The 19,885-nt window shown below is 38.3% G+C and overlaps 3 protein-coding genes across 3 annotated transcripts in view; 2 read left to right on the top strand and 1 right to left on the bottom strand.

Annotated features, from left to right (window-relative positions):
- LOC134677922 (uncharacterized) overlaps positions 1–19,885 on the top strand; it is an 85,051-nt gene that overhangs the window by 27,943 nt on the left and 37,223 nt on the right. The window lies entirely within an intron of this gene.
- The window catches only part of LOC134677818 (fibril-forming collagen alpha chain-like), a 33,244-nt gene that overhangs the window by 6,972 nt on the left and 6,387 nt on the right, over positions 1–19,885 (bottom strand). Inside the window, exons 4-15 of the mRNA XM_063536248.1 lie at positions 8,975–9,099; positions 8,192–8,342; positions 7,625–7,762; positions 3,139–3,263; positions 2,879–3,032; positions 2,580–2,731; positions 2,292–2,406; positions 2,042–2,166; positions 1,531–1,737; positions 1,251–1,349; positions 600–896; positions 37–504 (exon numbers count right to left, since the gene is read on the bottom strand). Of these exons, the coding sequence (XP_063392318.1) occupies positions 37–504; positions 600–896; positions 1,251–1,349; positions 1,531–1,737; positions 2,042–2,166; positions 2,292–2,406; positions 2,580–2,731; positions 2,879–3,032; positions 3,139–3,263; positions 7,625–7,762; positions 8,192–8,342; positions 8,975–9,099 (2,156 nt within the window). The remainder of the gene's footprint in view (positions 1–36; positions 505–599; positions 897–1,250; positions 1,350–1,530; positions 1,738–2,041; positions 2,167–2,291; positions 2,407–2,579; positions 2,732–2,878; positions 3,033–3,138; positions 3,264–7,624; positions 7,763–8,191; positions 8,343–8,974; positions 9,100–19,885) is intronic.
- Positions 9,716–16,531, top strand: LOC134677806 (uncharacterized). The gene is made up of 2 exons (XM_063536237.1): positions 9,716–12,127; positions 12,701–16,531. Exons 1-2 carry the CDS (start codon positions 11,991–11,993, stop codon positions 16,440–16,442), a joined length of 3,879 nt encoding a protein of 1,292 aa, XP_063392307.1. The 5' UTR covers positions 9,716–11,990; the 3' UTR covers positions 16,443–16,531.

The raw sequence follows: 19,885 nt of genomic DNA, 5'->3' as shown, positions 1-19,885 counted from the left end.
TGCTTTTCACATTAAAACACAGTTTTTATTACTAACTTGCAATCCTCGTTCGCCAGGGCTCCCCATGGGTCCAGGTGTCCCTTGTAAGCCTTGAGGTCCCATTTCTCCGGGTCTACCATCTGCTCCAGGTATACCGCGATCTCCAGGCGGCCCTTGTTTGCCGGATATTCCTGGTCGCCCTACTATACCTCTAGGACCTTGCAATCCTTGAGGGCCAGGTCTTCCAGCGTCACCAGTAATACCTTTCTCACCAGGTAATCCAACATTTCCTCTTTCACCCGGTTGGCCCCTAGCTCCAATTAGACCATCAGGGCCGGGCAACCCTCTCAACCCTGGTTGACCTCTGTCTCCTTGAGGTCCAATGTTGCCAGCAGGTCCCCTGAGCCCTCGCTTGCCGCGTTTGCCCTCAGGTCCTACACTCCCAGGAAGACCACGTGGTCCTGGAGCACCTGGCTCTCCTCTAATGCCCGATTCACCTCTCATACCTCTTTCTCCAATTTGACCCTGAAATAATTAAATAGGTAAGTAGTCACCAAGTATCAAAAAGTCAGCGCGTAAAAAGATAAATAAAAGTAAAAGCATTTTTAAAGTGCACAAACCGGTTCTCCCTTAGCGCCATGAATTCCTGGGTCACCGGCTACACCGGGTAAGCCCCTGGGGCCAGGGAAACCTTGAGGCCCCGCATTTCCTGGTTGTCCGGTCACGCCCTTTTCCCCAGGGACACCGTCGCGACCAGCGAGGCCCTGCGGACCGGCTTCTCCTGGTTGCCCTGGCCGACCTGATTCTCCCCTAGGACCTTGCATGCCTTGGCTGCCCTGGGGGCCAACTGCGCCTTGCTCGCCCTTTAGCCCTGGCGCGCCTGGAAATCCTGGAGAACCGGGTTTTCCAACGTTGCCCTAAAACACAGTCAAACCTGATTAACTTTACAATTCAAATACCCCTGTCAAGAAAATGTTGCCGAACGCCGACAAACATACAACGAAGCAGAACCTTTTGGACGCCAATGACCGATATATTCGCACTGCAGGTTTAACGCCAAAGACTGATTAATCGGTCACAGACCACAGAGCAACACAGACCTACGTGCATATGCATAATGTTCAATTTCAGTTTTGTCACTTCGGTGACGTGGCGTCCGCGTGACAGCTTTTGTGTTTGACACGGCGTCGAAAAGGTTAATGTAACAATGGAATATCAAACAACTAAAAATGTGGTACGAGTATACTGTAAAGTCCATAAAAGTAACGTACTACAGGTCCTGGCGGTCCCGCCACACCGTCGACGCCGCGCATGCCGGGCGCTCCCGGAGAGCCTTCGCGTCCTCTCTCTCCACGGGGTCCCATCGGGCCCTGGATAATTACAATAGAGAAAACAAAAAGATTGATAGTGGAAACAAACATCACTTAATTCAACTTTAACACATTTTGAAGAAAAACCATTTGGTAATAGAATTTACGTATCGTGTAAGGAATCAAAGTTTAATATCTAAATAAGGCGTTACACCGGAAGTACCGGAACAAACCCACTTACCACAGGTCCCGGCGGTCCCATCACTCCTGGCTGACCGGTCGGTCCCTTTTCACCAGCAGGTCCCTGGTCGCCCTTGGCGCCGTCCTTGCCGTCGAAGCCGCGGTGGCCCTTCAGGCCCTGGATGCCGGGCAAGCCCGGAGCGCCGCGCGGCCCGGGCTGTCCCGCCGCTCCCGCCGGCCCGGGTTCACCGTCGTCACCCGGAGCTCCCTAGAACATTCTGTGCTATAACATGTTTGGCCTTCGAATTCTACTGTTATGATTTCATCCAAATATGTGATGCTTGGCAGGAGATTAGGTATGAATACTGACCAATATTGTAAAGTTTTGTTTTATAACAATTTAATGTAGTATTAAAATCAATAAATCTTAAAGTCTATTGTCTAAATAAGAAAGCCCTGCCACGGAAACTAATATGAGCCTTGTGAAAGTTGGCCGAAGACATTAGTTATTCCATTTAAACCAAATTTTCTTGAACTAGCAATTTAAACATAGCGGTGTTATAAATTCTTACATCTTTTCCAGCTAACCCTTGGGGTCCTCTTTCACCCGGGGGTCCTTGCTGTCCGGGCAAACCCGGTTCTCCAGGCTCGCCTCGCGGTCCCTGAAAACCTTGCGGTCCCGGTGGCCCGGGTGGTCCTGAAATGACAATCGATGACGTAATTTATGGACAGCCCCCTTGGGATAACCCGATTACTCGACCTCCGACCCCGACCCCGATTTCTCAAAAGATTACAAAAAGAAAGAAAGATGTTTCTTCTTACCCTGTATGCCTCTGATGCCCGGAGCGCCTACTGAAGCTTGCATATAGTTATATGGGTCGAATGGGGGTCCTTTATCCCCGTTACTTGCAACTTGTCGTCTCAGATGATCATTCACCTGTAAATAAATATTTAATTAAAATTATCATTTAAACTATGTACATGTATCCAACTCGAAAGGTTTCTAGTAAGAAATATAATGCTAGAAATACGTCTAATAGTCAATTTGATATTTTTTATAATAGTCATAACTCATAAGGAGGCTTTTAAGTCAGTAGACTAGGTACTCACATCTGGCAGGGGGCCGGTAGGGCCGGGTAGGCCGGGCGCGCCGGGGACGCCGTTGGCGCCGGGGGCGCCGGGCGGCCCCGGGGGGCCCTCCTCGCCGGCTGATCCAGGCACGCCGCGGACAGATGTACCCACTACAGCCGCATGACCATGACCTAAGGAAATACGAAAAAGCCAAATGGTCATACCGCATCAAACCAACAATGAAATGCTTACTCACGCAGCACAGGATTGTGTGGAGAAACATAGAGCTGCAGCTAACAGATTTGAATGGTTAGAGTAATATAAGAATAAGATTGTACCTCCTACTATTTCAAGAGTGAGGTACTCGCTGGCGACGGCTCGTCCCGCCACGACCCCGGAGCACACGTAAGTTCCGCGGTCATCATCGTGGGCCTCAGTTATCACCAACGTATTTCCGCTTTGTCTTGTTCCTTTTCCGAATACGCCCCCTTCCTATGGAAATGCATAACATAACTTTATAAAAGTAGATAGATATAAAAAATATCCATCTACATAAGAATGTGTTCTCGTATATCAAGTACCTTGTAACAAGAATTACCTTGCTCCACTGGATGATCGGCACAGGGAATCCCTCAGGAGAGCAGTCAACAGTCCGGCTTTGTCCTCTCGCTATCCTCAGCTGTCGCTCACTAATTCTAACTCTAGAGGGCCCCGCTTGTTCCCCTACAAATTAAACGTTTACATCAAATAGGCGGTTATTGTGGTGTAAGCGTTAATATCTATAAAGATAGGCAGAGTGATCTGCGAGAAAATAATCCACCAAAAAGTGCGCACTAATCCGCACTCTGTTGCTGTTGCTGTCGTTTGACTTTGAAAATAACGGCCTGGCCACGACATTGGTCTAAGGCGACTGGCGGGGCGGCTGGCGGCGCGGCAAACGCGAGCGACCGCCAGGCATGCCACGTACTTTCAGTAGCGGCGGCAGCGACTAGGAGCGGCTGGGACGTAGACGTATTTAAAATTGTGTTTTTTTTCAAAAGTGCTTAGGGTCGTTTCTCAAAAAGTTGGCACCGCCACCTGTAAATAGGTTTATGTTAGAACTTTTTTTTCGTTATGTACTATTTTTATATATAAAAAATTAATTCATATTTAGAGAGACTTTTTACACAGAGGCCTAATACTTTGAAAAAGATTTAATAAAAATTGATTACAAAAAAAAATATTGTAACTACGTTTATCCGTTAACCTGCCGTGTCCCAACGCGAGGTACTGATGTTCCGAGCTATGAAAACCACACAAAATATTAACTTAATTTAACGGCATTACCGTATTTTATTAACATATATCCTTAACTTTTAAAGTATTACTATCGCATAACAATATTATACTTATATTTTAAGTTATTCGGCTTCAAAGTTTGTCCAAGGCAATTCTTAACAGTCACCTGGCGCGTCACGTTCACGACGATTGTATAACCCCCACCGCACCTTTCCCGTCTCACTCCGCACGAGCTGAAGCCGTCACTCATCAGCTATCACCTGGTAGGACGAAGACGTGGTTATTGTGCTTCGCAAATAAAACACAAACGACAAAGTATCGGAAATTGGAGTTTGTAATGGGTAAGTACTCTTTATCCTGGAGTCGATATCTTGCTAATTATGTAACCTATCGCATTACTATCAAGATATGTAACGTAAACAATAGTTTAGTTTTATATGCCTAAGTATGGAGTTCATCAAGCTAATACATTTTGTGTATTCGCGATATAACTGCCATTTTCCCCATCACCTGCATATCGTCCACCTGGCTAAAACTGCCAGGTGGATGAGATTTTGCGGCAGGTTAATGTCACTGATACCACAACTAATACTCGTAACTATATAATTATATAGCGGTTATATCGCTTTTGTGTGTTAATTTAGGAATAAAAACTATCCTGTCTGTTAAAGCTGCATATTATTGAAATTTTTGTACTTTTGTCTTAAGTCTCGTTAACCTGTCCAAAAAAGTCAGGTGAATGATGCAATGGCAGGTGAACGAAGCGTCATTCACCTGCCATATGACAGGTGATCGATAATTATTTAAAATCCACGTTACATATACTCAAACTAGATTTGTGACGTCCCACGGTAAAAGGTACCTTATGAGGGTTTTTAGTTTTAGACATATATTAAAATGTTTTGTAAAAAGTATAAGTATATGCAGATTAGTCCCGTTCTTGTCAAAACCCAGTTCCGATGATGGGATCTATGAAGAATCGAGGGAACTCCTCAAATCTTAAAGGCATACATATAGTGATTTTTTGTGTTTTTATTTACAAATCAAGCATATACATTCACAAAAGTGACATTGGATGAAGTGGAACTGCTGATGAAGATCAGAACGAAACTCTTCAACGACGCATAGTTCACGTTTGGCGATTTGTCCTCTTCGTTATGTTTGTTAAGCAAGATAAGTTTATAAGCTGCATTTTTGTCAATCTCGAGTTCTGATGATGGGATCCATGAGGAATCGAGGGAACTCCTCAAATTTTAAAGGCATGCGTATAGTGACTTTTGGATTTTCATCAGAAAATCAAGCATTTTTATTAAAAACTGTCGCATTTGATTAAGTGGAACTGCTGATGATGATTAGAACAGAACTCTTCAACGATGCATAGTACACGTTTGGCGATTTAGATTTTGATTTGGATTGGGACTGGGGCTGGGACCCGGACCCAGACTCGGGCCCGGACTCGGACCCGGACTGTGACTCGGACCCGGACCTAGACTCAAACCCGGAGTCGGACCTGGACCTGGATCCCGGCTCTTATCTGAACCTGAACCCGGACCTAACCTGACCTGACCTTGCACCAAACCTGAGTTCCACTAGGTACTGCGAGGGTTCAACATCAGCTCTATCTTGGGTACTGCGCTCCCAAGTGCTCATCAAGACGTGTCGAATGACCAAAACAGCATGTGTCTATGTTGCATCAAACCTGAGTTCCAGTAGGTGCTGCGAGGGTTCAGCATCAGCTCTATCTTGGGTACTGCTTTCCCAAGTGCTCATCAAGACGTGTGGAATGACCAAAACAGCGTGTGTCTATGTTGCACCAAACCTGAGTTCCACTAGGTACTGCGAGGGTTCAGCATCAGCTCTATCTTAGTAACCACTTTTCCAAGTGTTCATCAAGACGTGTTGGATGACCAAAACAGAGTGTGTCTATGTTGCACCAAACCTGAGTTCCACTAGGTACTGCGAGGGTTCATCATCAGCTCTATCTTGGGTACTGCTTTCCCAAGTGCTCATCAAGACGTGTCGAATGACCAAAACAGCATGTGTCTATGTTGCATCAAACCTGAGTTCCAGTAGGTACTGCGAGGGTTCATCATCAGCTCTATCTTGGTTACTGCTTTCCCAAGTCCTCATCAAGACGTGTCGAATGACCAAAACAGCGTGTGTCTATGTTGCACCAAACCTGAGTTCCACTAGGTACTGCGAGGGTTCAGCATCAGCTCTATCTTAGTAACCACTTTTCCAAGTGTTCATCAAGACGTGTTGGATGACCAAAACAGCGTGTGTCTATGTTGCACCAAACCTGAGTTCCACTAGGTGCTGCGAGGGTTCAGCATCAGCTCTATCTTGGGTACTGCTCTCCCAAGTCCTCATCAAGACGTGTCGAATGACCAAAACAGCGTGTGTCTATGTTGCACCAAACCTGAATTCCACTAGGTACTGCGAGGGTTCAGCATCAGCTCTATCTTGGGTACTGCCCTCCCAAGTCCTTATCAAGACGTGTCGACTGACCTAAACAGCGTGTGTCTATGTTGCATCAAACCTGAGTTCCAGTAGGTGCTGCGAGGGCTCGGCATCAGCTCTATCTTGGGTACTGCACTTCCAAGTGCTCATCAAGACGTGTTGGATGACCAAAACAGCGTGTGTCTATGTTGCACCAAACCTGAGTTCCACTAGGTACTGCCAGGGTGAATAGACAGCAAGATTGAATGTTTACTTATTCACAGAAACTTGTTGTTAAATTGGGAATCGAATCGAAGGTGAGGTGGGTCAGAATCCAAAATTTTAATCATCATGGTGGACAATAAGGTCCCTTTTTACAGAAGATGACACATTTTTCGATTATTTTTAGAAGGCATTGAAAATGATGTGGTGGACAGGTGGATGACACTCATTACAGGTGAACGATGACAAGAAACCAGGTTAACGGCAACGGACACAGGTTAATGACGCCTCTCGATAACCTGTCAATATTTTCATTGGAATTTGTACTTATTTCTCGATAACCTGCTTCTACTATCGATAACCTGGAGACAAAATATCTTTCACCTGTCCTTGATATCATTAACCTGAATTTCAAACGCCTATATCTCCTAAACTAATTGAAGGAATTGCTTCCCTTCCACATTTTCTAATAGTTAAAGTTGCCTTTTAACGATCCCAATAAAAAAAAATGCGAAAATGCAAAATTTTTGAAAAACGTTAACGTTAACCTGGCGGTGCCAACTTTTTGAGAAACGACCTTAGAATATATTTCATTGTTTGTCAATGGGTGCATGGGCTAAATACAGGACGACAAATTTATTTACATCTAGTTTAGTATTTTAAATATTGTATGTATAAAGCACCCAAAAAAACGAGTACTTACACAAGAATAAGTGTGGAGACGTCACAACACACTTAAATACGCGAAAGTACATTAGAATTTCAATAATAAACCCTTCCGTCTCCATGTCGCTCGAAAAAAAAACAAAATGTTTTGTTCCGCATCGCACCGCTCGATCCGTCTCGTCGCCTAGGCCGGTCGCGCCGCTCTATACTCGTAGTCGTGGCATCGCCCGCGCTGCCCGATACAAATGTTCGAGTCGCGCCTCTCCCCGCTCGCCGCCGCCGCCGGTCGCCCGGTGCACGCCGCGCGCGTTGCCGCTCGGCGACAAGGCTCGTGGCATGCATTATGCGTCGCCGGGTTATTGGTTTTGCGACTTACCGCCGGTCGCCGCCGCCGATCGCCTTAGACCGATGTCGTGGCCAGGCCGTAAGTGAGGCGTCGTCTTGCACCGCTCCTAGTTCATCTGTGGGGACGTAGTTACCTGTAAGACAGGCAGGCAGCACGGAGCAGTTGGTGCGGCCGCCGAAGCACTGGCAGAGCGTGCAGTTGTTGGGGCTCCAGGTCTCGCCCTCGCCCCACGAGCGGCCTTGGTCGATGCAGCGCGGACTTGTGTCGCCGCCTGTGCCATATTGAACTAATTATCGCAGTGAACCTTGTCATTCGCCGATAAGAAGCTTTTGATCGGTCATAGAATCATTTAATGCAGGTTATATAGGTACAAGTCAGAAAGAAAATTACATGTGTCAACTTTGTCGCGTTTCAATTTGACAAAAGGTGATCGGCCAAGACGATTTCGTGTTTATAAACCAGTTAAATGTACATTTAAAAAAAATAAACACTCCCTTAACTACTGACTTCTGTATTGAAGTAGGTACCTACTTGTTAGCAGATTATGTTACCTAACAATGGTATATCTGTATATCATATACTTGCAAAGTTTTTAAAATGACATGGCTGTTTGGAGTCATTTAAAATGGTATTGCAAAATTTTATTAAGTACATACATTGTTTGTTATAAGTGTATTAAAAATAAAATACCAGTACTCACCTACAATATCGACGGTAAGATAATCGGTATTGACGGAATTTCCGTCCACAAGTCCGGAGCACACATAGTTTCCCCGGTCTTCGTCTTGGGCGTTAGATATTATCAGCAGATTCCCACTTTGCCTGGTTCGTTGGCTGAGCCCACCTCCTTCCTGTATGTTTAATTATTAAAAAAACCGGGCAAGTGCGAGTCGGACTCGCGCACGAAGGGTTCCGCACCACAATGCAAAAAAAGAAAAAAAACAAAAAAAAGCAAAAAAAAACGGTCACCCATCCATGTACTGACCCCGCCCGACGTTGCTTAACTTTGGGTCAAAAATCACGTTTCTTGTATGGGAGCCCAATTTAAATCTTTATTTTATTCTGTTTTTAATATTTGTTGTTATAGCGGCAACAGAAATACATAATCTGTGAAAATTTCAACTGTCTAGCTATCACGGTTCGTGAGATACAGCCTGGTGACAGACGGACGGACGGACGGACGGACGGACAGCGAAGTCTTAGTAATAGGGTCCTGTTTTACCCTTTGGGTACGGAACCCTAAAAACAATCGTTTTTACCATTTTACTATTTTTGATTAATATTATGATGAGTCAAAGCATGAACGAAATATGTATCACACATAGGTATACAGTGGAGTATTCGAATTCAAAAAACTGTTTTTTGTATGAAGGTTTTCGATTTCGGCGCTTGATTTAAATTAAAACATGTAAACTTTAAGACAACGAGAAACTAGATTGTATTAAGTCAGCGACCTAATAAAACTATATTTTGCCAACAATACCTTGGTCCACTGGATAACCGGCAGAGGGTAGCCCTCGGGAGTGCAGTCTACTGTCCTGCTTTGTCCCCTGGCCAACCTCAATTGGCGCACGCTGACTTTCACTCTAGGGTATCCAGCCTGTTCACCTAAAAATAAAATTAGCCTATCAGGCAAAAACCACCTTAAAGCACTTAAGAGTACTTAAGAGCACTTAAGCAGCAAAACTCGTTCTTGCAAAGTAAGCGAAATATTAATTTATGTAGGTATTTTTTGAATGTACTTCATAGAAATGTTTTGAATACGCCTACATTTCACAATTAAGCATAACATATTTGCCCCGTGAATATAATAACTACGTATTGTGTAAGTAAGTATTATGTACTTATAGATTTTATCCAATCCAATGACAGCGAAAGCAATTAGGCCTAAGCCTCGACTCTCGAACTTTGTCACGAAATTCTACCTACCCTGTGAACTGGAAGACTGGTATACGTACATATTTGGTTGCTATCCAACCTAAGTTGCAACTCTGGCCCGATTCGGATTATGAAATAGACATCTATTAGACATCACCAAGATACGATAACGATATGTTTAAGATCTAACCTGTCAAATTTGACATTTGCGCGATAGTAGAAAGTATTCCCCGATTCTGGCCCCGCCTCAGTGGTCCCCGATCCTGACCCCAAGGCCGAGCCACCGCCCCTGCTGAACCTAAAAAAAAAAAAAAAAAAAAAAAAAAAAAAAAAAAAAAAAAAAAAAAAAAAAAAACAAATAGCCCCCCATTTGAATTGATTGCGCTAGGTCTCAGCAGTGCCCGGCGCCTCCTTCAGGGACTTACGAAATACGCTAATTAAACAATACACCTTGTTCACCACGGTAACAATAGGCTTATCGACCCTTTTCTATTGTTCGATCTCGACTCGGGCGCGCTATTGTGTTACCGAGCATACTACCTGCCTGGACCCTTTCCTTAACCCACCGACGTCTCCATGTGTATACTGTAGGTGTTTGTGATAGGTATTTTGCAATAGGTATTAGCGACAGCTATTTGCAATAGGTATTAGCGATAGGTACTTATTTGTGATGCATAGGTACTCTAATAACCCGCATTATCTTATTACCTCTTGGAGCTATTTCGATTTATAAGGAATACAGTTCTAACCTTCTTCTGACGTAGAATTTACACTAGTAATCCTTTGGCAGCCTAAACTAACCTTAACCTTTTACCAAACCTAACTTATTCTTCGAAAACCTAACCTAAACCTAACTTGACCAAACCTAACTAAAATCAACCTAACTCATTTCAAACTAACCTGCTTTCACCTAGTCTTCCGATATAAAGTAAACTCGTAGTTACTTGTTTCTTTCTATTATTTAAAAAAATAACGAGGCGTGTGAGGCATTTCTTGTGCACTTGTGTTCATTGTTATAATAGCTTAATTGTTTTATTGATAGACGTCTATTATATTTTATACTGACAATGGATTTATTGTTTCCTATACCTATTCTTTTATAATTTGGGTTTGAGTAAAGAGAACGTCTGTTTAGATGAACTTGTTGATACATGTTACTTTGTGTGATTTAAAAAAAGAACGAGACATGTCAACTGGTTTCAACATGATTTAGTCTAATACATCAACATTTCTTGTGCGTTGCTATTCATTGTTATAACAGCATAATTGCTTTATTAATAGACGTCTATTATATTTTATGCTGACAATGGATTTATTGTTTCCTATACCTATTCTTTTATAATTTGGGTTTGAGTAAAGAGAACGTCTGTTTAGATGAACTTGTTGAGACATGTTACCTTGTGTGATTAAAAAAAAGGAACGAGACGTGTCAACTGGTTTCAACATGATTTAGTCTAATACGTCAACATTTCTTGTGCGTTGCTATTCATTGTTATAACAGCATAATTGCTTTATTGGTAGACATCTATTATATTTTATACCGACAATGGATTTATTGTTTCCTATTATGCTTTTGAATTTGGGTTTTAGTAAAGAGAGCGTATGTATTAGATGAACTTGTTGAGACATGATTTTAACGGTACTGTACCCTGGTCATAGTGACACAGTATAAAAGCCGAAGAGAAATGAGTTTGAGTAAGTATTACCGTCGTGGCAGTCCACTGTATCAGAGCTCCTTGTATCTATTGCAGTATATAGAAATATAGTGTTAATTCAACAGTGAAGTGTTTAAGTGTTTATAGAAAGACCCAACAATGGATGTAAGTATGTCTTTTATTACCGTAACTTACTTTGTTTTGTTTTCACTTGTGTTCTTTGTGTTTTAATTATAAAGATTGTAGACAGTGTGTAAATTATTGTTTTATATTGTTTCAGTTCACTGAAAATACTTTCAAGAACTATTACTACCCGGATAATAATAAAGACGAATCAAGCGATGAAGAGGGTACGCTTGGTTTCAAAGTTAAACAAGCCATCGCAAAGAAACGTTCAGGAAACAATATCGATAGTTTCTTTGAACGACCTAAAAAGCAACCCAAAATTGTGAAACGGTCTTCGAATGTGAGCAAAAGTTCACCAGACGGTGTTGCAAACTTATCATCCGGACAAGACGACGGGGCATATGCATCACATTTGATTAAAATCGAGATATATGATATGCAAACAATTAAAAACATCCCACCCATGGAACACTGGAAGCATGCGGACTTCAGATTGAAATATTTTGCGCTGGAAGACGATTTGGAGCTACAAAATACGCGAAATATTATTTATAACATAACAAAGCAATTAGCTTCTAAGGACAGTAGTGTGAAATATTTTATAGATAATAAGAAACAGTGATAGTTATAATTATTAATGATAGTAGTAGCTTAATGATTGTGTTAACGTATTTCTCATTTTTTACCTCTCCTTAAGTACATTTTCCATGTAACAGATTATTTTTATTGTATAACATTACAACAAGTTTTAATTTAAACTTCTCACTTGTAAAGGTTACAGTCCCCACTCTTAGAAATCTTATACGTGTAGTCAACTATTTAAATGAAAGAAAGCACTGTATGATTTCTCATTTCATAATGGACTCTTTGAGCTGTGATGTCTACGATCTTGAACTTATCAGACTCTGTGAAGAAATAGAAGAAAATGAAGATCTATGCGAGGCTGCCCGTCTTGTGAGCCAACTTCATCGAGAGGCGTAAGTAAAAATATTCCTGTTCATACATGTTTATAACTCTTAACCGGTACCTGTTTAACAAAGGATGGGTCCCTAACTTGTTGTGACCTGAACTAATTGTTAGGATAAACGTGGGGTGGGAGAGGACTGGTTATATAAGCGGGGTATCTCGAGTTCATATCATTCAGTGTTTTGGTGCCGTGCTTGTATTGTGATATCCTTTTCCATAATGGTGTTTACTTATTATCATATTGGTCTCACCTTACCTCGTGATAAGATTGAGGAATTGAGTAAAGAATTTATTGTATCATATTTTCATAGAAATATTAGAATGTGGTACATTTCAAACAAATTACCTCACACGTTACTGGAAGATTCTGATATTATACCGTATTATACACCATGTGATGGGCATATAAAAAATTCCAAGGGGAATACTGAGTCATCAGATGTGATTGATGGAGTTTTGATGATGCAGGCCTATTGTCAGCAGTGTCGAAAAGACTTACGTTAGTATATACAACCAACCATTTTAGTAATTATTTTTATTTTATCTCACATTAAGATATTTATGTTTATTTTGTATTGTTATAGATCTTCTCAAATAGGACGGGGAGTAAAAAGGACAGCTGCAGTTTTGGAGACTGAAGAATTCTTATTGAAGAAAAACCGTCCAGCAGCTGCTGAACCTGTCGCATCAACATCATCCGAACCTGTTCCCGATGTCATTGTGAGTACAAATAATAATCATGAAATTGAATGTTCTGTGTGTAATAAGTTTGTCTCTAAAAGATATTTTAAAAATCATTTAAATAGTAATCTTCACAAAAATAATGTTTTAAGGGCTGACATTGAATGGGTTAATGTTCAGTTAATTGAAAATGCTTTTAAGAATAGGGTGGCCACTTACAGAATACTATTAAATGAAAATGTTCACCAACCATTTACTCCCGAATCTATTTTACTAGGAAATAAAGATAAAATCTTTGCATTATTGGATCGTTCCCTCACTGATCACCATGCTTTAAAAGTAAACTTTATTTTAAATGCGGATTTTACTCAAGAGAGCAAACAAGTAAATAATACATTTGATTTCCAATTATGTAACAATGTAGTTGATGTTAGCAGCGACAAAGATGAGATTTTCGAGTCAGTTGTTAAAGATATATTAACAAAATTATTTAACTTTGAGAGAAAAGATAGTGGATGGAGTTTAGTAAAATTTAACTATCTAGATGTCAATGTAAACAAATTTAATCCATTGCGTGGTTCTTCCTATATCGAATTACCACGTGATATTCAGAACAGAAAAGCAGTTATTAATGTAAAAAATAGTGATCATGAATGTTTTAGATGGGCTGTATTGTCAGGGTTGTATCCACCTACAAGTCATCGATCAAACACTACGAAATCGTATATAGCGCATAAAAATAAATTAAATTTTGGAAATTTAACTTTCCCACTTAAAGTTGGAGATATTCAGAAATTTGAAAAAATGAATGATATAAGTATAAACGTTTTTGGTCTTGAATACAATTCGAAAAGTAAAATACATGACGTAGTAGGCCCATTACACTTAACAAAGTGCAAAAAAGCTACCCACTTGAACTTATTGTACATATCCAAAGACAGTAAGGGGCATTATTGCTATATCAAAAATTTATCTAGGTTAGTATCCAAACAATTATCAAATACACAGCATGCCGCACATATTTGTGATGGTTGTTTGACGAACTTTACAACTCGTGACAATTTAATGAATCATCAAAGAAACGATTGTTTCCATGTTTGTACACATTTACCTTCAGAACAGGATAAAAAGAAAAACTGGTTCAATGAAAACGTTTCCTCCAATATACTTACTTTCGATAATTATGAACGTAAATTAAGGGTACCTTTTGTTATTTATGCTGATTTCGAGGCCTTTCTAAACCCGATTCAAACAGGTAAAATTAATCCTACTACATCCTCAACAACAAATATACAAAAACATGAGGTATATAGTTTTGGATACTATATTAAATGTTCTTATAATGATAAATTGTCAGTGTACAGAACATATAAAGGCAAAAATTGCACCCAGGAATTTATGAAGTATATGGAACAAGACTTAAAGGCCATTTGTAGGAGAAATACTTTTGTAAAAACTCCATTGCCTTTATCTAATGCAAATAATGTGCATATTTCTCAGAGTAGTACATGTTATATTTGTGATAAAAATTTAAACGAGGATTCAGTCATTTCCTATAATTACCATACTGGTCTTTATGAAGGAGTGGCACATAAATTTTGTTCTGAAAAATACAGGGCACCTAATTTTGTACCTGTATTTTTCCATAATTTGTGTAACTATGATAGTCATTTTATAGTGCATGGGCTTGGTTTGATGGAAGGCGACATTGAACTGATTCCAGAGAACAAAGAGAAATACATTTCATTTTCTAAGAATTTGCAAATAAATAATCGCACAGTTAAATTGAGATTTGTTGATTCACTTAAATTTATGTCCAGTGGTCTTGACAAATTGGCAAAAAACTTGTTGCCTGAACAATTTCATGAATTAAAATTGAATTTTTCATGCGAGGAGGATTTTAAACGCTTATTACGAAAGGGTGTATATCCCTATGAACACATGTCATCATACGATTCTTTAAACTTAACAGCTCTTCCCTCTAAAGATGATTTCTTTAGTTCCTTGTCTGATAGTCACATCTCAGAGGAGGATTATGATCACGCAAAAGATGTTTGGTCTCATTTTCAATGCAAAAATATGGGTGATTATTCTGATTTATATTTAAAAACTGATGTTTTATTACTAACTGATATATTTGAAAATTTTAGAAACCTTTGTCTTAAGACGTATGGATTAGACCCCGCTCATTATTATACTGCTCCGGGATTAAGTTGGGATGCAATGTTAAGAACTACAAAAATAAAACTAGAACTCCTAACTGATATCGATAAAATAGCTTTTATAGCGAAAAATATTCGAGGTGGCATATCACAATGTAGTAATAGATATGCGAAGGCTAATAATATTTTTTTGTCAGATTATAATCAAAATATCCCATCGTCATTTCTTATGTACTTTGATGCAAATAACCTTTACGGGTGGGCTATGTCTCAATGTCTTCCTACCGGTAAATTTGAATGGGTAAATACAGATACTGACTTTAATATATCTGATGACGCTGATCATGGTTTAATTTTAGAAGTTGATCTCGAATACCCTAACGAGTTGCATGACTCTCATTCAGATTTGCCATTCTGTCCTGAAAACGTTTGTTTGGGTAATTCCAAAGAAAAAAAATTAATTCCTAATTTAAATAAAAAAACGAATTATGTCATTCACTATAGAAATCTAAAACAGTGTTTAAAAAATGGTTTGAAATTGAGTAAAATCCATCGCATTCTTAAATTTCAGCAGTCTATGTGGTTAAAAAGTTACATAGATTTGAACACCCACATGCGATCACAGGCATCATCCGATTTTGAAAAAGATTTCTTTAAACTAATGAATAATTCAGTGTTCGGTAAGACCATGGAAAATGTTGCAAAACGTGTAAATGTCAAATTATTAAATAACTGGGAAAATCGAGGAAAAACGCAGGGGGTTCAATCTTTGATAGCGAAACCCGAGTTCCATAGTTTATCCATATTCTCTGAGAATTTAGTGGCCGTTCAGTTGAAAAAAACTAGAATATTTTATAATAAACCGATTTATTTGGGATTTTGCGTATTAGATATATCAAAAACTTTGATGTATGACTTTCACTACAGCTACATGAAAACCAAATATCCAGACAATCTTAAGCTTCTTTATACAGATACTGATAGCTTAGTATATCAAATTTTCACGGAAAATTATTACGCAGATATAAAATCAGACCTTAATTTATATTTTGATACATCTGACTATCCTCCTAACAATAAATATGATTTGCCGTTAATTAATAAAAAGCGATTAGGGTTTTTCAAAGATGAAAATAATGGTAGAATTTTAAAAGAATTCGTAGGTCTGAGATCTAAAATGTATACCTTAGATGTTGAAAAATATGACGAGAATGATGAGAAAACTGAAAAATACGGTGTTTTATCAAAAGCCAAAGGAGTCAATAAATGTGTTACAAAAAAATTTACTCTTGACAATTACAAAACGTGTTTATTTAATAAAAATTTGCAACGCGCTCAAATGCTAAGATTTAAATCTATAAAACATATAATATTCACTCAAAAAATAAATAAAATATCATTATCGCATGAAGATACAAAACGATACTTATTAGAAAACTCTTCTGACACTCTTGCGTGGGGTCATTATAAAATACCGCAATAATTAAAAAGTTTCAAAGTTGTAATTTAATCACACAGAACATTCGAATTCCAAATTATTGTTTGTACATTGTATATTTTTAAGATATTACTTGTAAACATGTAAAAAAAAAAATGTATGAATTTTATTTTATTGTATCTTTTAAGGTAGTTTTGTAAATAAGAAACAAAAAATTTATGTTAAAAGTGTGATCATATATAATAAATTTATATTTTTACGTAATCCTTTTGTTTTTTTTCTACTATATCTGAGTTGTTTAAATAGTAATCTTCTTTCTGAATATTACCATTTAAAGTCCATCCGTTAACATATCAACACTCACCCACAAACACACACATACACATAGATTACGATATTTAATAATGATTCACTTTTATCATCCTTTCACCACCATTGTCGCAGGTCCTAGTGGCTGTGGTAAAACTCAATTTGTCACAAACTTTTTGAATAACTCCAAAGAGATATGTAATGTTGAATTTGATGAAATTATTTGGTGTTATGATGAAATGCAACCTCTCTACAATCTGGAAAATGTAAATTATAGTCAAGGAATACCAGATTTTTCAATTTTTGATGGGAAGAAACCTAAACTTCTTATTATAGATGATTTGATGAGAGAATCAGATGGACGAATCGTTGACATTTTTACGAAAGGTAGTCATCATAGAAACTTAAGTGTTTTTTATATTACACAAAACATATTTCATCAAGGTCGAGGTCAACGTGATATTTCATTGAATACAAGCTACATTGTATTTTTTAAAAATCCCAGGGATAAAACTCAAATACGCTACCTGTCACGACAAGTTTACCCAGAAAACTCAAAGTTTGTGGACGAAGCCTACAAAGATGCTACAAAGGAGGCTCATGGTTACCTCATGATTGACCTGAAACAAAATACAAATGACATATGCCGTTTCAAAACAAAAATATTTCCGTTCGATGGGCATTGCACAGTGTATGTACCTAAAAAGGGGTTTAAATATGATAAAAATCAGCATATTTTAGTCAGTTCTACATGATGCATGCAAGAGTAAACACATATAAACATTTACTTGAAGCATTGCAGTTGCTTAAACCCAAATATCGTACTGCGTTACTTAAATCTTGTGACGATGAAGAGATCAACATTATTTGTGAGTGTATTTATAACGTCCTAAATGGGAAAATTCCATTAGAAAAAAAAGAAAAGACGAAACTAAAAAAATATAAAGATATTTTAAGAAAATTAGTTTCGAAAGGGAAACATAAAATAAGAAAAACTGTTATAGTTCAAAAAGGAGGCGCATTTCTACCTATTATTTTAGGTGCAGTTTTAAGTGCTTTAGTGAACTCTTTATCATAAACAAAATGGAAAACACAAAAAAAATGTTATTAGTAGAATCAGATTTTATTGAAAGACTGAAACGGAATGAGAGTCCACCCGAAAATTCCTCATCTCGGCTAGATGGAGAGATGCAAAAGATCCTTAAAAGTAAAATTAATGATCGCGAAAAGTGGACGTTATATTCTCAAGCATTACAAAGATTTCTACATTTTATTGAAACAGATCGAAAACCGTTTAGACTACCCATCGTGATGGAGGGGCTAGATCAAGTCATCAACGAAAGTAATGATATTATAAAAACAAAAGTGAACAAAAAGGAGGAGAATGAAAATAATGAGTCAGTTACAGATAATATAACTGAAGCAGCCACACCGTCATCGTTTAATACTCCACCTGGTGAAATAAATCAAGAACTAATGCCAATCAGTCCATCAAAAATTATAAACATATTACCTAAATCTTATGAAAGAAAAGCTCGAACGTTGTTAGATTACATTGTTTCAAGTAAACCGAAAATTTGGTGGAAACAGACTGGTGAAGTTGTTATAAATAACCAAACCATTCAAAATAGTAATATTACTGATTTGGTAAGCGACACCGTTAGATGTCTTAAACGTCCTAAGCCAATTGGATGGGAAGTGTTTGCTTTACTTTTAAAAGATATCGAAGTTCCTAGGTCATGCATAGGTAATCCTACAAATTTAGCATTTATTAAAGGTACTCCTTTGATTGAACCCTTTACCCCCTCCACATCTGTGAAGACGAGAGCCTCAACAGATAAAGATAATAATACTTCTACACCTCTTGCTACACGGGAGCAAAAGAGATCCGGAAAGAAAATAGAGTGGGAAAGATGGACTCCTTATTAGACATTAACAGAATCTACTATGATGTCTCTAATCCAGCTGGCTATAGCAGTTTAAATAATTTATCAAAGGAAATGAAAGGTCAAATGAACAAAGAGGAAGTGAAAAAATGGTTACAATCTCAAGATACGTACACGCTGCATAAACCTACTCATAGACGATTTACTAGAAATAAATACATTCTCTCGAACTTTAATGAACTTTGGCAAGCCGATTTAAGTGATATGAGTACTTATAGTCAATATAATGATGGGTACAAATATATTCTTTGTGTTATTGATGTATTCAGTAAATATGCTTTTGCAAGAGCCATGAAGAAGAAGGATTCAGCAACTGTTAAACAATGTTTTGAAAGCATATTTACTGAAGCCAACTCTGTTCCCCGTCACATCCAATCTGATAAAGGTACAGAATTTGTTTCAAGGGCGGTTAGAGATTACTTTAAGAGCAAAAATATTAATTATTATACCACTAATAACCCCGACATTAAAGCAAGTATAGTAGAAAGGTTTCAAAGAACACTTAAAATGAAAATGTGGCGTTACTTCACTCATAAGAATACATATAACTACACAAATATATTACAAGATCTTTTACATTCTTACAACCATAGCTATCATTCTAGCATTAAAATGCGCCCAGTTGATGTTAGCTCTAATAATATTATGACTGTTTGGTGCCATTTATATGATCGCAAAAAAGATAGGCAAATTTCATCAGAAACTAAAAAACTAAATGTAGGTGATCATGTTAGAATCACTAAATATAAGCATGTGTTTCAAAAAGGTTATGAAAGTAATTGGAGTGATGAAATATTTATTATTGATTCGATTATTAACAGATCGCCACGAGTTGTTTATACAATAAAGGATTTAGAAGGTGAACCCATCATTGGTACATTTTATTCTAAAGAATTACAAAAAGTAACTTACCTCCCCTCCAACGAGTATAAAATTGATAAAATAATACGCTCGCGTCGAGTTGCTGGCAGAAAGGAAATACTAGTTAAGTGGCAAGGTTATCCTAATAAATTTAATTCTTGGATACCTGAATCAAACTTAAAGAAAATATGAGTGAAAATAGTTTTTATCTAACTTTGTTAAGTAATAGTTCATCAGATTACTACACGGATAACACGACTGCACATTTCTTAACTAAATTACCAAAGACCATTAAATTGGATGGAGAATGGGTAGTTGGGTTGGTGGAATTTCAATACCCTTGTTCCATGTATAATGTTCAAGAGCACGAAA

The sequence above is a fragment of the Cydia fagiglandana genome, chromosome 2 (genome assembly GCF_963556715.1).
Source record: "Cydia fagiglandana chromosome 2, ilCydFagi1.1, whole genome shotgun sequence".
Classification (NCBI taxonomy): domain Eukaryota; kingdom Metazoa; phylum Arthropoda; class Insecta; order Lepidoptera; family Tortricidae; genus Cydia; species Cydia fagiglandana.
This window is presented reverse-complemented; position numbering and strand designations above follow the sequence as displayed.

What these genes read in the sequence shown, in the direction of transcription:
- LOC134677806 (XM_063536237.1), top strand. Translation starts at nt 11,991, where the DNA reads ATGATTTCTCATTTCATAATGGACTCTTTGAGCTGTGATGTCTACGAT. An exon ending in AGCCAACTTCATCGAGAGGC is followed by an intron (nt 12,128 to 12,700) that starts GTAAGTAAAAAT and finishes GTATTGTTATAG; the next exon opens with ATCTTCTCAAATAGGACGGG.